The sequence below is a fragment of the Notothenia rossii genome (genome assembly GCF_949606895.1).
Source record: "Notothenia rossii genome assembly, contig: scaffold_316, whole genome shotgun sequence".
NCBI lineage: Eukaryota > Metazoa > Chordata > Actinopteri > Perciformes > Nototheniidae > Notothenia > Notothenia rossii.
Genome location: NW_027639557.1, coordinates 32,159 through 43,693, shown reverse-complemented (window position 1 = coordinate 43,693; position 11,535 = coordinate 32,159). Strand labels below are relative to the sequence as shown.

The window sequence follows — 11,535 nt, the reverse complement described above, 5'->3', positions numbered from 1 at the left end:
GCGAACATACGGGGAGGTCCGTTTTTTCGCGCGAAAAAACGCGCGAACATACGGGGAGGTCCGTTTTTTCGCGTGAAAAAACGGGCCAATATACGGGCGAATGTTCGCGCGGTTTTTTATATGATAATGAGCCCCTCCTTCTGATTTCCTTAGCCAATAAGTTAAAAGTGTCTGTAACCAATCAGTGAAGGGTAAAGCCAGACCAAAACAATCTGTAGATGAAAAGTTCCTGACATGGTGAGGCTGTGCTGTAAATTGTGCATTATTCCAGATTCAGGGGACTAAGTATTAATTTGCCTTTGAATATAATAAATATATCAATCAATATATCAATATAACCTGCCTTCATTGTTTTTTTTAAATAAAATGGCATTACCCTTTTCCTTAAACCTTTGGAGTGTGAAGTGAAGGTATTTTCTCAATTTTTAGATGTCTCCTTAAATCCACTTTTAAATGTACTTCTTATAACATGGCATGGTGTTACATGTCAAAATGTTCAGTAGTCTCTGGTGTTGCTAGAAATGCAAATTCACTCACCTTAGAGCACTGTCTTATGAGAAACCTAGCTTAGAAATCCGATTTTTGGAAAACTTCAAAACTGTTGTGAAACACATATGTACTCATGTCATCCATTTTTTTTGGTGTTTCAGATTTTGTTCACCAAAGTCTTTGGTTCACAAAAGTAGTGAAATATATCAATTACACTATAAGCCTATATAAAAGTGTTGTTCATGTCTAAAATGAAAATGTGTAAATTATAATTTAGAGTAAAATATTTCCATCCCTCTACTTTCACCACAGAAAAGTTACATCAGGACTGAATAATGACTTCATATTCCATACCAAGGTTTATGTGATGTGTACAAATACAAATTCAGCATTTCAACTTTATTTTTCAACCAACTATTTATGTTAACATATGAAACTGTAAAATCTCAATATTTCCAATATCAGAACTTTTTCAACCAACTATTCATTATAAATGTAAAGACAGGGGGTCTTTGTCCATGGTCTTTGTCTGTCTTCCAAGACAGTGGGTCTGGCTGCTGTGTAGGTGGGGCTGATGGTGCATGGCCTGCTGGTGGCTGTGTCGGAGGGAGGTAGGTGGGATTGTCCCGGGTTGATGCTGGGATTGTCCCGGGTTGATGCTGGTGGCTGGATGGGAGGTACGTGTGCTAGGCGAGACTTCTTTGCTGGCTGGGTTGATCGTGATGGCTGTGGTGGAGACCTTTGTATCGAGGTGTATCTTAATCTTGTGGCAGGCACAGATGGAGGTGGAGGCCGCTGTAGGGATGCTGGTCCTCTGGTCCTCGGGTCCTTGGTGGTGATGGCTGTGGTGGACGCCTTTGTACCGAGGTGTATCTTAATCTTGTGGCAGGCACAGATGGAGGTGGAGGCCGCTGTAGGGATGCTGGTCCTCTGGTCATTGGTGGTGATGGCTGTGGTAGAGGTCTTTGAGCCACGGTAGATTTTGACCTGGGGGCCGGCACAGATGAAGGTTCTGGCTGCTGGATAAACGCCACCTCTGGGCCACTAGGCCCAGGCAGCTGTGAAATCTGAAGGAAAAAAAACATACCTTTACATTTAGCAAATCAAAATAACTGTATGACGTATTTTTCTCTAATCAAAAATGGAAATAAATCCACATGCCATATTATGACTTTTATGAAGGATTAAAGCCTTCTTCATTTCCAGTATATAATACAGTGATAACACACACAACCCGGTTGACTGTACTCACTTTAACCTGGCTCTGTTGTCCACTGATAGGCATAGTGCTGTGTACCTGGACTCACATTCAGGTTCAGGTCCGGACTCAAGTCCAGAGGTTCAGGTTCAGGTCCGGACTTATAAGTCCGGACTTGGGTCAAGTTGTGTGAGTAACTAAAGTGAACTTATTGTGAGCTAATTATCAATTGAAAATAAACTCATAATCAACTCAAATTCAAACTCGTCAGGTTTATTGTGCCCCCTTCCAACTTGTGTCTACACCATGTATTTTCTATAACTCTACATGTGTTACTAACTACACAACACAACTACATACATAGTGATGTACATACAAGACTCAATCTGCAAGAGTACAAGTCTATGTGTTCTTGTTCAAGAACAACAGCATATTGACATTGTTTGGGTGAAGTGTTGCTCTTTCGGCAGACACTATATCACCATACATGCAAAGGAGTTAGCTTAGCTACACTACCAAATATGGCAACCAGCATCCCACGCTGTCAGTGTCCACTATGTCTAAGCCAGCTTCCCTTGACGTCACACAGATCTCGCGAGCAGTTGCGATATTTTGCGAGACTTCGTGAGTTCAGTAATGGCCGCCATATCAGAAGCCAAAACAATGTTTTTCGTCTTTTCTCAGCGCAAATTTCTCGATCTATGGAAGGTTTTAGATGGTTTAGAACAAAAAGGAGAATATACGTAAGTACCGGTTCCCGACGTTCCGGTTTTAACCGGACTTGAACCGAAACTTTTTACAAGTCCAGTACCGGTTCGGCGTACCGGTACGCAGCACATCATAGGCACAATATTAGCATAGCATTAGCGCGCTATTAGAATTTCAATAATATGAACAATTATGAACTCAGACCAGCATTTCACATATTTATACAAGCAGAATACACTTGAAATGTAAGCCAAACTACTGCACGGGAGTCATACACCTAGTAACATAGAAGAACAAAGAAGCTAGCGGACGCCATTAGCCACTGTAGTGGAGCCGAACTAGCTGACAGAATGACATTAAACTACACATAAAGAACAGTTTCAAAAACACTTCTTAGATCGAAATATGACATAATCTTTGTACACACTACTAACCTGTTGAACAGGAGAAATGAATGAAGCAGAGGGAACGTTGTTGCCGTTCCAGCCAGAATGCCAAGTCTGCGGCAGACACATAATAACAACACTTACTTTACGGCATGCGCTCAGCAACACATTCCCTTTTACGGCATGCCCACTGAGGCCTTTCCGTGTCCTATACTGCCCTCTGCTGTTTGTAATGATATACAATATTTAACATAAACATGCCTTCGAGAGTATAACTTAATTTATACAAGACAATATACATTGAAAATGTGCCCACATATTTATGCGGTTATCTGAATCATATTTTCTACCCCTTATATTCGAAAATATATGATTAAATATCTAAAATATGCGCACTTCGACGCTGCGTGGGTGGACTCCAGTTATATCTTTCAAACTAAATCTATCCACTATCTGCTTGTAGACTAACGGTCAAAGGGTCTAATATCCGGGAGGGCCGGGCTCGAGTCTCGGAAAGGAAACGTTTTTTTGTGTTATCTCTTTTCATTCACTTACAATCTTTGTATAAATGCAAAGTATTCCAAGGTCTGCTTCACCTTAATTGTCCCAACTGCTTGGCAACAGCTGTCTGTTCTCCAGTTGTTTAAGGTGGTAGCCTGTCGCCTGCGTTCATGTTTCAAATAAATGGGAATTGATCAGCCTCAGATGTATTAATTTATAAAAAAAAAATTTTTTTAATTCGAATGTTTCTCTTCAGTGCAATTGCAATTGCACATTGCATCATTTTTGTGTTCTTTGTTCTGTTTTAGAAAGGAAGGATTGTTTACTTTTTTCGTTGTCTACAAAACCGGAAAAACAACATAATTGTGCTTTTCCAGACACTGAAGAAAGAAAAATACCATGAATTTTCGGTATCAGGGCTGTTAGGGAAAAGATCAGGCAATATATCTTGAGAGAAAACTTATCTTTTGATCCCGTTTGAATTGTGCCACGAATTACACTTATGATGTTTGTCATCTTAAACAATCACTTCCATGTCAAAAAACTCAGTTTGTCGTAAAACTGTTGAAATATAAGACTATGAAAAATACGCAACTAGAAATAAGTGAAATGTGCCAACGTGACGGCCGTCTTGGTGTGTGGTGCGCGACGGGAGATGTAGGTCATTGACTGGTTTCAGGCAAAAAAAAAGTGTTACTTCACAGTTTTACGACACATTTAAATTTTTTTGACTTGCAAAATTATCTTTTAAATTGACAAAAATCATATGTGTAATTTGTGGTTCAATTCAAACGGGATCGAAAGATAATCTTTCTCTCTCCATTTACTTCAATACATACCTTTTCCGAAATAAGGTCCCATGGAGCTCAACCGGAAAGGGAGGGACTTCGCCTCTCTATAAGCATGCAGCAGCAGTAGCAGCAGCCGGAAAAATGTCCACGAGAAACTTCATCTTGCGTTGCAAAAGGACAATAAATGACTGCACAAGACTTCTCCAAACAGATGATGCCGGTCATGCCGTGTTACAATCCACAGTAACGAGGTAAGGGCCAAGCCTATTGCTACTGTTAGAAATTAAAATCAATGTTTTAATGGGGAAATGTAGTTTAAACATGCCGTCAGTTTTAATGCTCTTTTATACTGAAAAACCAGAAATTCTTGTGCACAAGCAGTTAAGCTTTTATTCTGAAAATCCTTCATCTCCGGTTAGCATTTAGCATGTGGCTAATATACGATTTCCTGAAGAGGTGAATTTAGTAGCGAAATGAGAGAGTGGTGCAAACCGAAGCCTACTGACTTAACACTACAACTATAGATGTCGAGATACTACCATGCTGAATATTAAATGAAGGTACAGTTTATTTGAATACATTATTTACAGACGAGAGTAGCATGTGACAACATCCGGAATGACCGGAAACCAAACGAGCCGAGAAGTATTGTTTAGAGTATTGATTACAGCGTTTAGAATGTGTTAAATGAAGAGTGATGAAAGAGAATATGAGGAGAAACTGCGTGTTAAGCATATATTGAATGTGAAAAGAACCTATCCTCTGTTTAAATGCAATAACGGACATTAGAGACGAGGCGAGCCGGCTGGCGGGGAGGAGCCAGCAGACGATATATAAACAGCACCGGAGGAGAGATCCGGGCTCTTCTCTTCCCTATCGAGGAGAGCCAGATCACAGCTGTTTGTCTGACTGAACAATATTCTGTCTGTAACACTACCGCGCCTCTTTTAATTAAAGTACCCAATTGAACTTTCACAGAGACTCCATTTAGTCTCCTATTTTAAAGCTTCTCTCCTGGTCGGGAGAATAACGTACACAGTTAACACTACTACCAACACAAAGGAATGTAGTTTGTTTTTGCATGTAACCTAAACTGAGGTTGTGTGAGATCTTTCACACTTACAAATTCTGTCTTCTCCCCTATTTCACCAAACCGTTTACTGGCAGGTTAGAAACCATGGAAAGGAGCCTCGAGTGGTCACGGGGCAGGCTAATTAACGTCCCTACAGCTGATCTTTTACTTCAGGACCTTCGGGAATATATACTTGAAGTCCGGAGATCTTGGCCTACCACACCCGCACAACAAGGTAGGTCGATGTGATAATTGTTCACTTTAGCATAGGCTTTCGTTGATAAACCAGTGCTAGTATTGTTGAGTACTAAGTGTCCAACAGGCCAATACATTTTAAAGTAATTATTTGTTTTAAATATGGGTAATACCAATATAAACACCTTTTTTAATCTGTAGTTGCCAGCTATTAATTACAACATTCTGGTGAGACGCTCTGAGTCTCGAGTTGTCCACTTAAAACTGTACTCCAAATTCCACCTTTATATCCTGCCACAGTAGAGGAGACGCTATTCCCCCTCCCCCGTCGAGGGCAGTCTGGCCATCTGTAGTACACCACGTATCATCAAACGTGTGAATGAGGACATTGAAAGGGTGCCAGAGGGGGAGTCTCTGTCTTCAGGGTTGGAAGACACAGACTGCAACTATGTATCTCTATGCCCATACACATTTATGCTTTTGTTCTTACTGTATACTACAACTATAGTGTATTGCATGTCCACTGGTTTAATGCCAAACTGCATTTCATTTTTTTTTAAAGTATCTTTAGGCTGGGCAATGACAATAAAATAGACGCATTGTGTGCGTTTCTGGCACAACGGCATAAATGCGTTGCTTTTACAACAATGACAATAAATGTAATCTAATGTTTTGCTGTTGTTGCAGGTCATTCTGGCTACCACGCCCCACTCATTTTGTTGGGTGGTCGAGGTCCCCCACAATTCAGCATTTCCAGAGAGCAAATCTCTTTTTTGAGGAGCTGTGGTTTTACAGCAACAAAGATGGCACAGATATTAAAAGTATCTCTGCGCACAGTGAGACGGCGATTGAGGTATGTAGCAATGTCTTCAACATTGGAAGTGCCATCTTGTCTCAATTTATTGTAAACATCCCAAGGAGGGGTTGTAGCCATGTTACACTATGCATGTTGTAAAGTAAATCTGAATACCGTAGGTCTCATATATTTAAAACATGTTTATTTTTCAGGCAGTTCCACATGCTGCGCTCTGGGACATACTCCACCATCTCAGATGCTACACTAGACGACCTCATCAAGGAGATAGTGGCTGGGAATAACCAGATTGGCCCTGAATCTGTCAGGGCACAGCTGCAGGCCCAGCAGATGTGGATACAGAGACGCAGAGTGCGGGACAGCATGAGGCGGATAGACCCAGAAGCAGCTTCACTGGACATGTCCTCTCAAGCTGCAGAAGACAACTCCAAAACAGTGGAGGATCTGCAGAAGCAACTGCAGGAGTTAAGAGTCCAGCGAGAGTTTTGCTAACAGAGGTTTGCTGGCTCCGACGACAACATCCGATTCTATACAAGGTAATGTTTTGGCTAAATTCTATCCAAGTTTTTGAGATGGGTTAGCTTATAAAGAATCCTGTTTACCTGCCGTGTGACCGCTGACTATATGCATGCAGTGTTGGAATAAGTACTCAACTTAACTGAAGTATAAGTACAAATACTATGGTTTTAAAATACTCCTGAACTGAACATGTAGAATCATAAATCCTGTGTTTTCATATATAAAAAGTAACTAGAAACTATGAAGGTTAACTAAATGTGGTGGAGTAAAACATATTAATACTAACAACATACTGAGAATATTTTACTACAAGTGGAAATCTTCAAAACCTTACCAAAGTAAAAGTATGTCAATATCCACTGCGTTTCCCCCAGTTGCACACGTAAGAATGAAGAGTAAACGTAGTCATTGTGTGTAAAATGTTCCCTGTATGTTTTAGATTATTATTACTGCTGCTAATGTAGTTGCTACATTTTACTGCTGTAGATTACTATACCTGCACCTAGTGCCTTCTTACTCAGTCTATTTGAATTGTAATGTATTATAGCAAACAAGAGGAAAGCATTAGCCCATGTGTTACAGTTAACACGATTGTATTTACTGTCAATTAATGACTGACATGTGTCTTTTGTGTACAGATTCCCGAGCTATAACCACCTGATGGCCTTCTGGTTTTTAATTGAGCCTTCAATTCATTAAATGGTTTGTGTTACTAGAGCGATATCAACTGCCAAGAGTAATGAAGAAGTGGTTACACACGCACGTCCATCAACGGTAGGTTATGTTTCTTTTAACACACAATCTAAACACAAACTGAAGGGAAAATGTCTCTCCGACATTTCATTGCTTTTGTGTAGGCTAAAAGGCTAAAGTACTCAATCCTTTTTGAATACATCAGAGAACTAAAACAACTTAATGTTTTTCCCATAGTGTGCTACACTCATGACATTAATATAGTAACCTTTTTTTGTTTTTATCTTCCAGAGACAGCTGCTTCAGCCAATTGACGAGTTCTTCCTTTTTCTATGCTTCCTGTCGGTGGGTTTGAAAGAGAGGGACCTTGCAAACCGCTTCAACGTACACCAGTCCTCTGTGAGCCGCATCATTGCAACATGGACAAGTTTTCTTACAACTTTATTGGGGTCACAGTGCATCTGGCTTACACCTGCAGAAGTTCAAGCCCACCTCCCAGAGGCATTCAAAGATTTCCCAGACACACAGGTGATCCTGGATTGCACAGAGCTGAGGTGTCAAACACCATCCTCACTCCTCCTCCAAAGTGAAATGTATTCTACATAGAAATCTCACTGCACCATGAAAGCCCTGGTTGGCATAGCCCCACATGGTGCAGTGACATTTGTTTCCAGTCTGTATGGTGGTTCTGTCAGCGACAAGGAGATTTTCAAACAATCTGGAATAGCTGCGTTGTTGACTGAAAACATAGCAGTGATGGTAGATAAGAGCTTCCTGATCAGCGATTGCTGCAAATGCAAGGTGTACTGCCCACCTTTTCTGTCAAAGCAGAAGCAAATGCCAGCCTATGAGGTGAGGGAGACACAGGCCATTGCCAGACTGAGGGTTCATGTAGAGCGTGTCATTAGGAGGATAAAAGAGAACAAACTTTTTGATGGTGAATCCCACATAGGTATTGTTTGTATTCTTATCGATAGTCATGAACTTTCTCTTGTGACAAAATAGACTCTCCGTTAGTAAACGTTTACTCTGTGTAAAAGTGATTTCTGTGTGTAAAAGTGAGGTAACATGTGTAGATGAATAACATCAACTTGTATTCGTCCCACACATACACACCTATAGATGTAGTTATATTTGTGTCTGTGACTTTATATTGAATGGGAAATAACTGGAAAATACCTGTGTAAGAGAGAGACTCCTGTCCCGCCTCTCCATTTTATTTTTAGTTGTGCATTGTTATTTGTGCTTTAGAAACATTCCACTTGAACTTTATTTGAATGAACTTAGTAGTAATTATTGTCCTATATTTCTTTCAGATTTCACAGCTGCCTGGGCCTAGGAGAAAGAACCTCCATCTGTGCCTGCACCAAGGTCAAGATCTACCGTTGCTCAAGGGCCTTCACCAGAGCCATCACCACCGAGGACCAAAGGACCAGCATCACTACAGCGGCCTCCATCTGTCCCTGCCACAAGATCAAGATACACCTCGGTACAAAGGCCTCCACCACAGCCATCGCGATCAACCCAGCCAGCAAAGAAGTCTCGCCTAGCAGACGTACCTCCAATCCAGCCACCAGCATCAACCCGGGACAATCCCACCTACCTCCCTCCGACACAGCCACCAGCAGGCCATGCACCATCAGCCCCACCTACACAGCAGCCAGACCCACTGTCTTGGAAGACAGACAAAGACCATGGACAAAGACCCCCTGTCTTTACATTTATAATGAATAGTTGGTTGAAAAAGTTCTGATATTGGAAATATTGAGATTTTACAGTTTCATATGTTAACATAAATAGTTGGTTGAAAAATAAAGTTGAAATGCTGAATTTGTATTTGTACACATCACATAAACCTTGGTATGGAATATGAAGTCATTATTCAGTCCTGATGTAACTTTTCTGTGGTGAAAGTAGAGGGATGGAAATATTTTACTCTAAATTATAATTTACACATTTTCATTTTAGACATGAACAACACTTTTATATAGGCTTATAGTGTAATTGATATATTTCACTACTTTTGTGAACCAAAGACTTTGGTGAACAAAATCTGAAACACCAAAAAAAATGGATGACATGAGTACATATGTGTTTCACAACAGTTTTGAAGTTTTCCAAAAATCGGATTTCTAAGCTAGGTTTCTCATAAGACAGTGCTCTAAGGTGAGTGAATTTGCATTTCTAGCAACACCAGAGACTACTGAACATTTTGACATGTAACACCATGCCATGTTATAAGAAGTACATTTAAAAGTGGATTTAAGGAGACATCTAAAAATTGAGAAAATACCTTCACTTCACACTCCAGAGGTTTAAGGAAAAGGGTAATGCCATTTTATTTAAAAAAAACAATGAAGGCAGGTTATATTGATATATTGATTGATATATTTATTATATTCAAAGGCAAATTAATACTTAGTCCCCTGAATCTGGAATAATGCACAATTTACAGCACAGCCTCACCATGTCAGGAACTTTTCATCTACAGATTGTTTTGGTCTGGCTTTACCCTTCACTGATTGGTTACAGACACTTTTAACTTATTGGCTAAGGAAATCAGAAGGAGGGGCTCATTATCATATAAAAAACCGCGCGAACATTCGCCCGTATATTGGCCCGTTTTTTCACGCGAAAAAACGGACCTCCCCGTATGTTCGCGCGTTTTTTCGCGCGAAAAAACGGACCTCCCCGTATGTTCGCGCGTTTTTTCACCCCCGTATTATGGCACTTTTGGCTTTCCATAGAAGGAAGCCATGCACGCAACGCAGCCCCGCTCTCTTTATCTCCAGGTGACTTTCTGCCGCTTTCCTCCGCGGTGCAGTGCTGATCGTTTCACCACGGAGGAAAGCACTTCACTAATTGCAGTACCCATAAGGAGCTGTACAAATGCTGCAGTTTTTGCGAGGCTGTGTATTTAGTTGAAAGTGGCGATCTGCTCATTTCTCATCGAAATAATATGCTTCAAAGGGGCGGACTGGCCACCTGTGTGTTGAACTTTCCTGTCGGCTCCCAGACCGTATCGAGGAGGGCAGAAGCAACAAGCTTCAGGTTCAATTACCCACTTTAGCTTAAATGACTGGAGAGAGGCGAGCTCTTCTTGGGAGGCCGTTGCATTTATTTAGCTGTTCTTCTGTTTCACAAAATACATCACAGACCTCTGTTTTTCTGCTTCCTCGTTTCACTTCCAGAAACATACACACGTTCCCTCACTGTCGCTCTACCATCCACACACACACATGCACAAGCCACACCCCTCTCTCTCTCTCTCTTAAAGGGATGCAGCGAGGCTCCCCCGCCCTCCTGCTGATAATTCTCGATCGTTGGCACGCTGATAAAAACATTTTTTTTAAATGGCACTTCATATCAAAAAGGTTGCCGACCCCTGGTATAGGCTAAGGGGCAGAATATGGACCCTTTAACTTGTTGATACCTTATGAAGCTACGTTATGTTTTCACAGTGTGTGCTCATTCTCAACATGCCTGCTGGTCCGTGTGGTACAGTCAGTTTTTTATAAAATGATAACCTGCCTCTTGTGTGTATATAAAAAGTCAACGGGTATTCACTTTTTACATTTAGCTTTTGTTGTTTCCATTTTGTCCAATTGTCTTTTGAAAAGTATTTTGGTCAGTGGTGGGTGTTCCAAAATAAAAACAGCAACACAATTATAGACTGCCATGAGAAAAATACATATACAATATTTTTGTATCATTATCCGGTGTTTGACCGTGACACATTAACATGTTCAGTGCTGAAACCTGGTGAACACAGTACCTTGTTGAGGGCCTCTTGACTGTAGTGTCGTATCCCCTCCTCATACTCCCACCACCAGTCGTTGCCTTAAGAGATAAACATCTTTTACTAATCCAAACTTTTCAACTAGCCTAATGAGCCAGTTCTTAACACATGTTCATTATTTAAACAATGTCATTTAGAGCAGAAAAAAAGTATTTTTTAGAAAGCATGTGGGTGTTCACTTATATAAATGTATTTTTTTACAATATTATGCACACTATAAACACTCTTGACTAATAACAGGCCCTGTTTTAGAGGCAGTTAAATGGTAAATAGGCACACAGCCCTCTTGCTTGTTCTAGCGCTTACCTTTGACACAGCAGGACGTGAGCATACATGTTGCCACGACGATCCAAAGCCGCTCCATAGTAGT

General features: G+C 40.8%; 1 protein-coding gene and 1 long non-coding RNA gene across 9 annotated transcripts; one reads left to right on the top strand and one right to left on the bottom strand.

Moving 5' to 3' along the window:
* Positions 1 to 2,208: 2,208 nt before the first annotated feature.
* Positions 2,209 to 9,230, top strand: LOC307027663 (uncharacterized protein; the record flags this gene model as incomplete). Of its 8 annotated transcripts, none has more annotated exons than XM_079695944.1 (8): positions 2,209 to 2,430; positions 4,137 to 4,324; positions 5,241 to 5,380; positions 6,028 to 6,193; positions 6,349 to 6,690; positions 7,312 to 7,447; positions 7,658 to 7,711; positions 8,683 to 9,229. In XM_079695944.1, the coding sequence occupies 5 exons, from the start codon at positions 2,209 to 2,211 to the stop codon at positions 6,644 to 6,646; spliced, it is 1,014 nt and encodes a 337-aa protein (XP_079552070.1). In that variant the 3' UTR covers positions 6,647 to 6,690; positions 7,312 to 7,447; positions 7,658 to 7,711; positions 8,683 to 9,229. The 8 variants fall into 8 exon arrangements, with proteins under 8 accessions (XP_079552070.1, XP_079552068.1, XP_079552066.1 ...); XM_079695942.1 differs by having other exon boundaries at positions 7,658 to 7,765; XM_079695940.1 differs by having other exon boundaries at positions 7,658 to 7,894; positions 8,683 to 9,228.
* Positions 9,231 to 9,731: 501 nt separating this feature from the next.
* On the bottom strand, positions 9,732 to 10,119 carry LOC307027667. Its single transcript, XR_013804714.1, has 2 exons — positions 10,054 to 10,119; positions 9,732 to 10,011 (listed from the first exon to the last, which is right to left on the bottom strand). It is a non-coding gene; the product is annotated as an uncharacterized lncRNA (long non-coding RNA).
* Between the last annotated feature and the right edge of the window lie 1,416 nt (positions 10,120 to 11,535).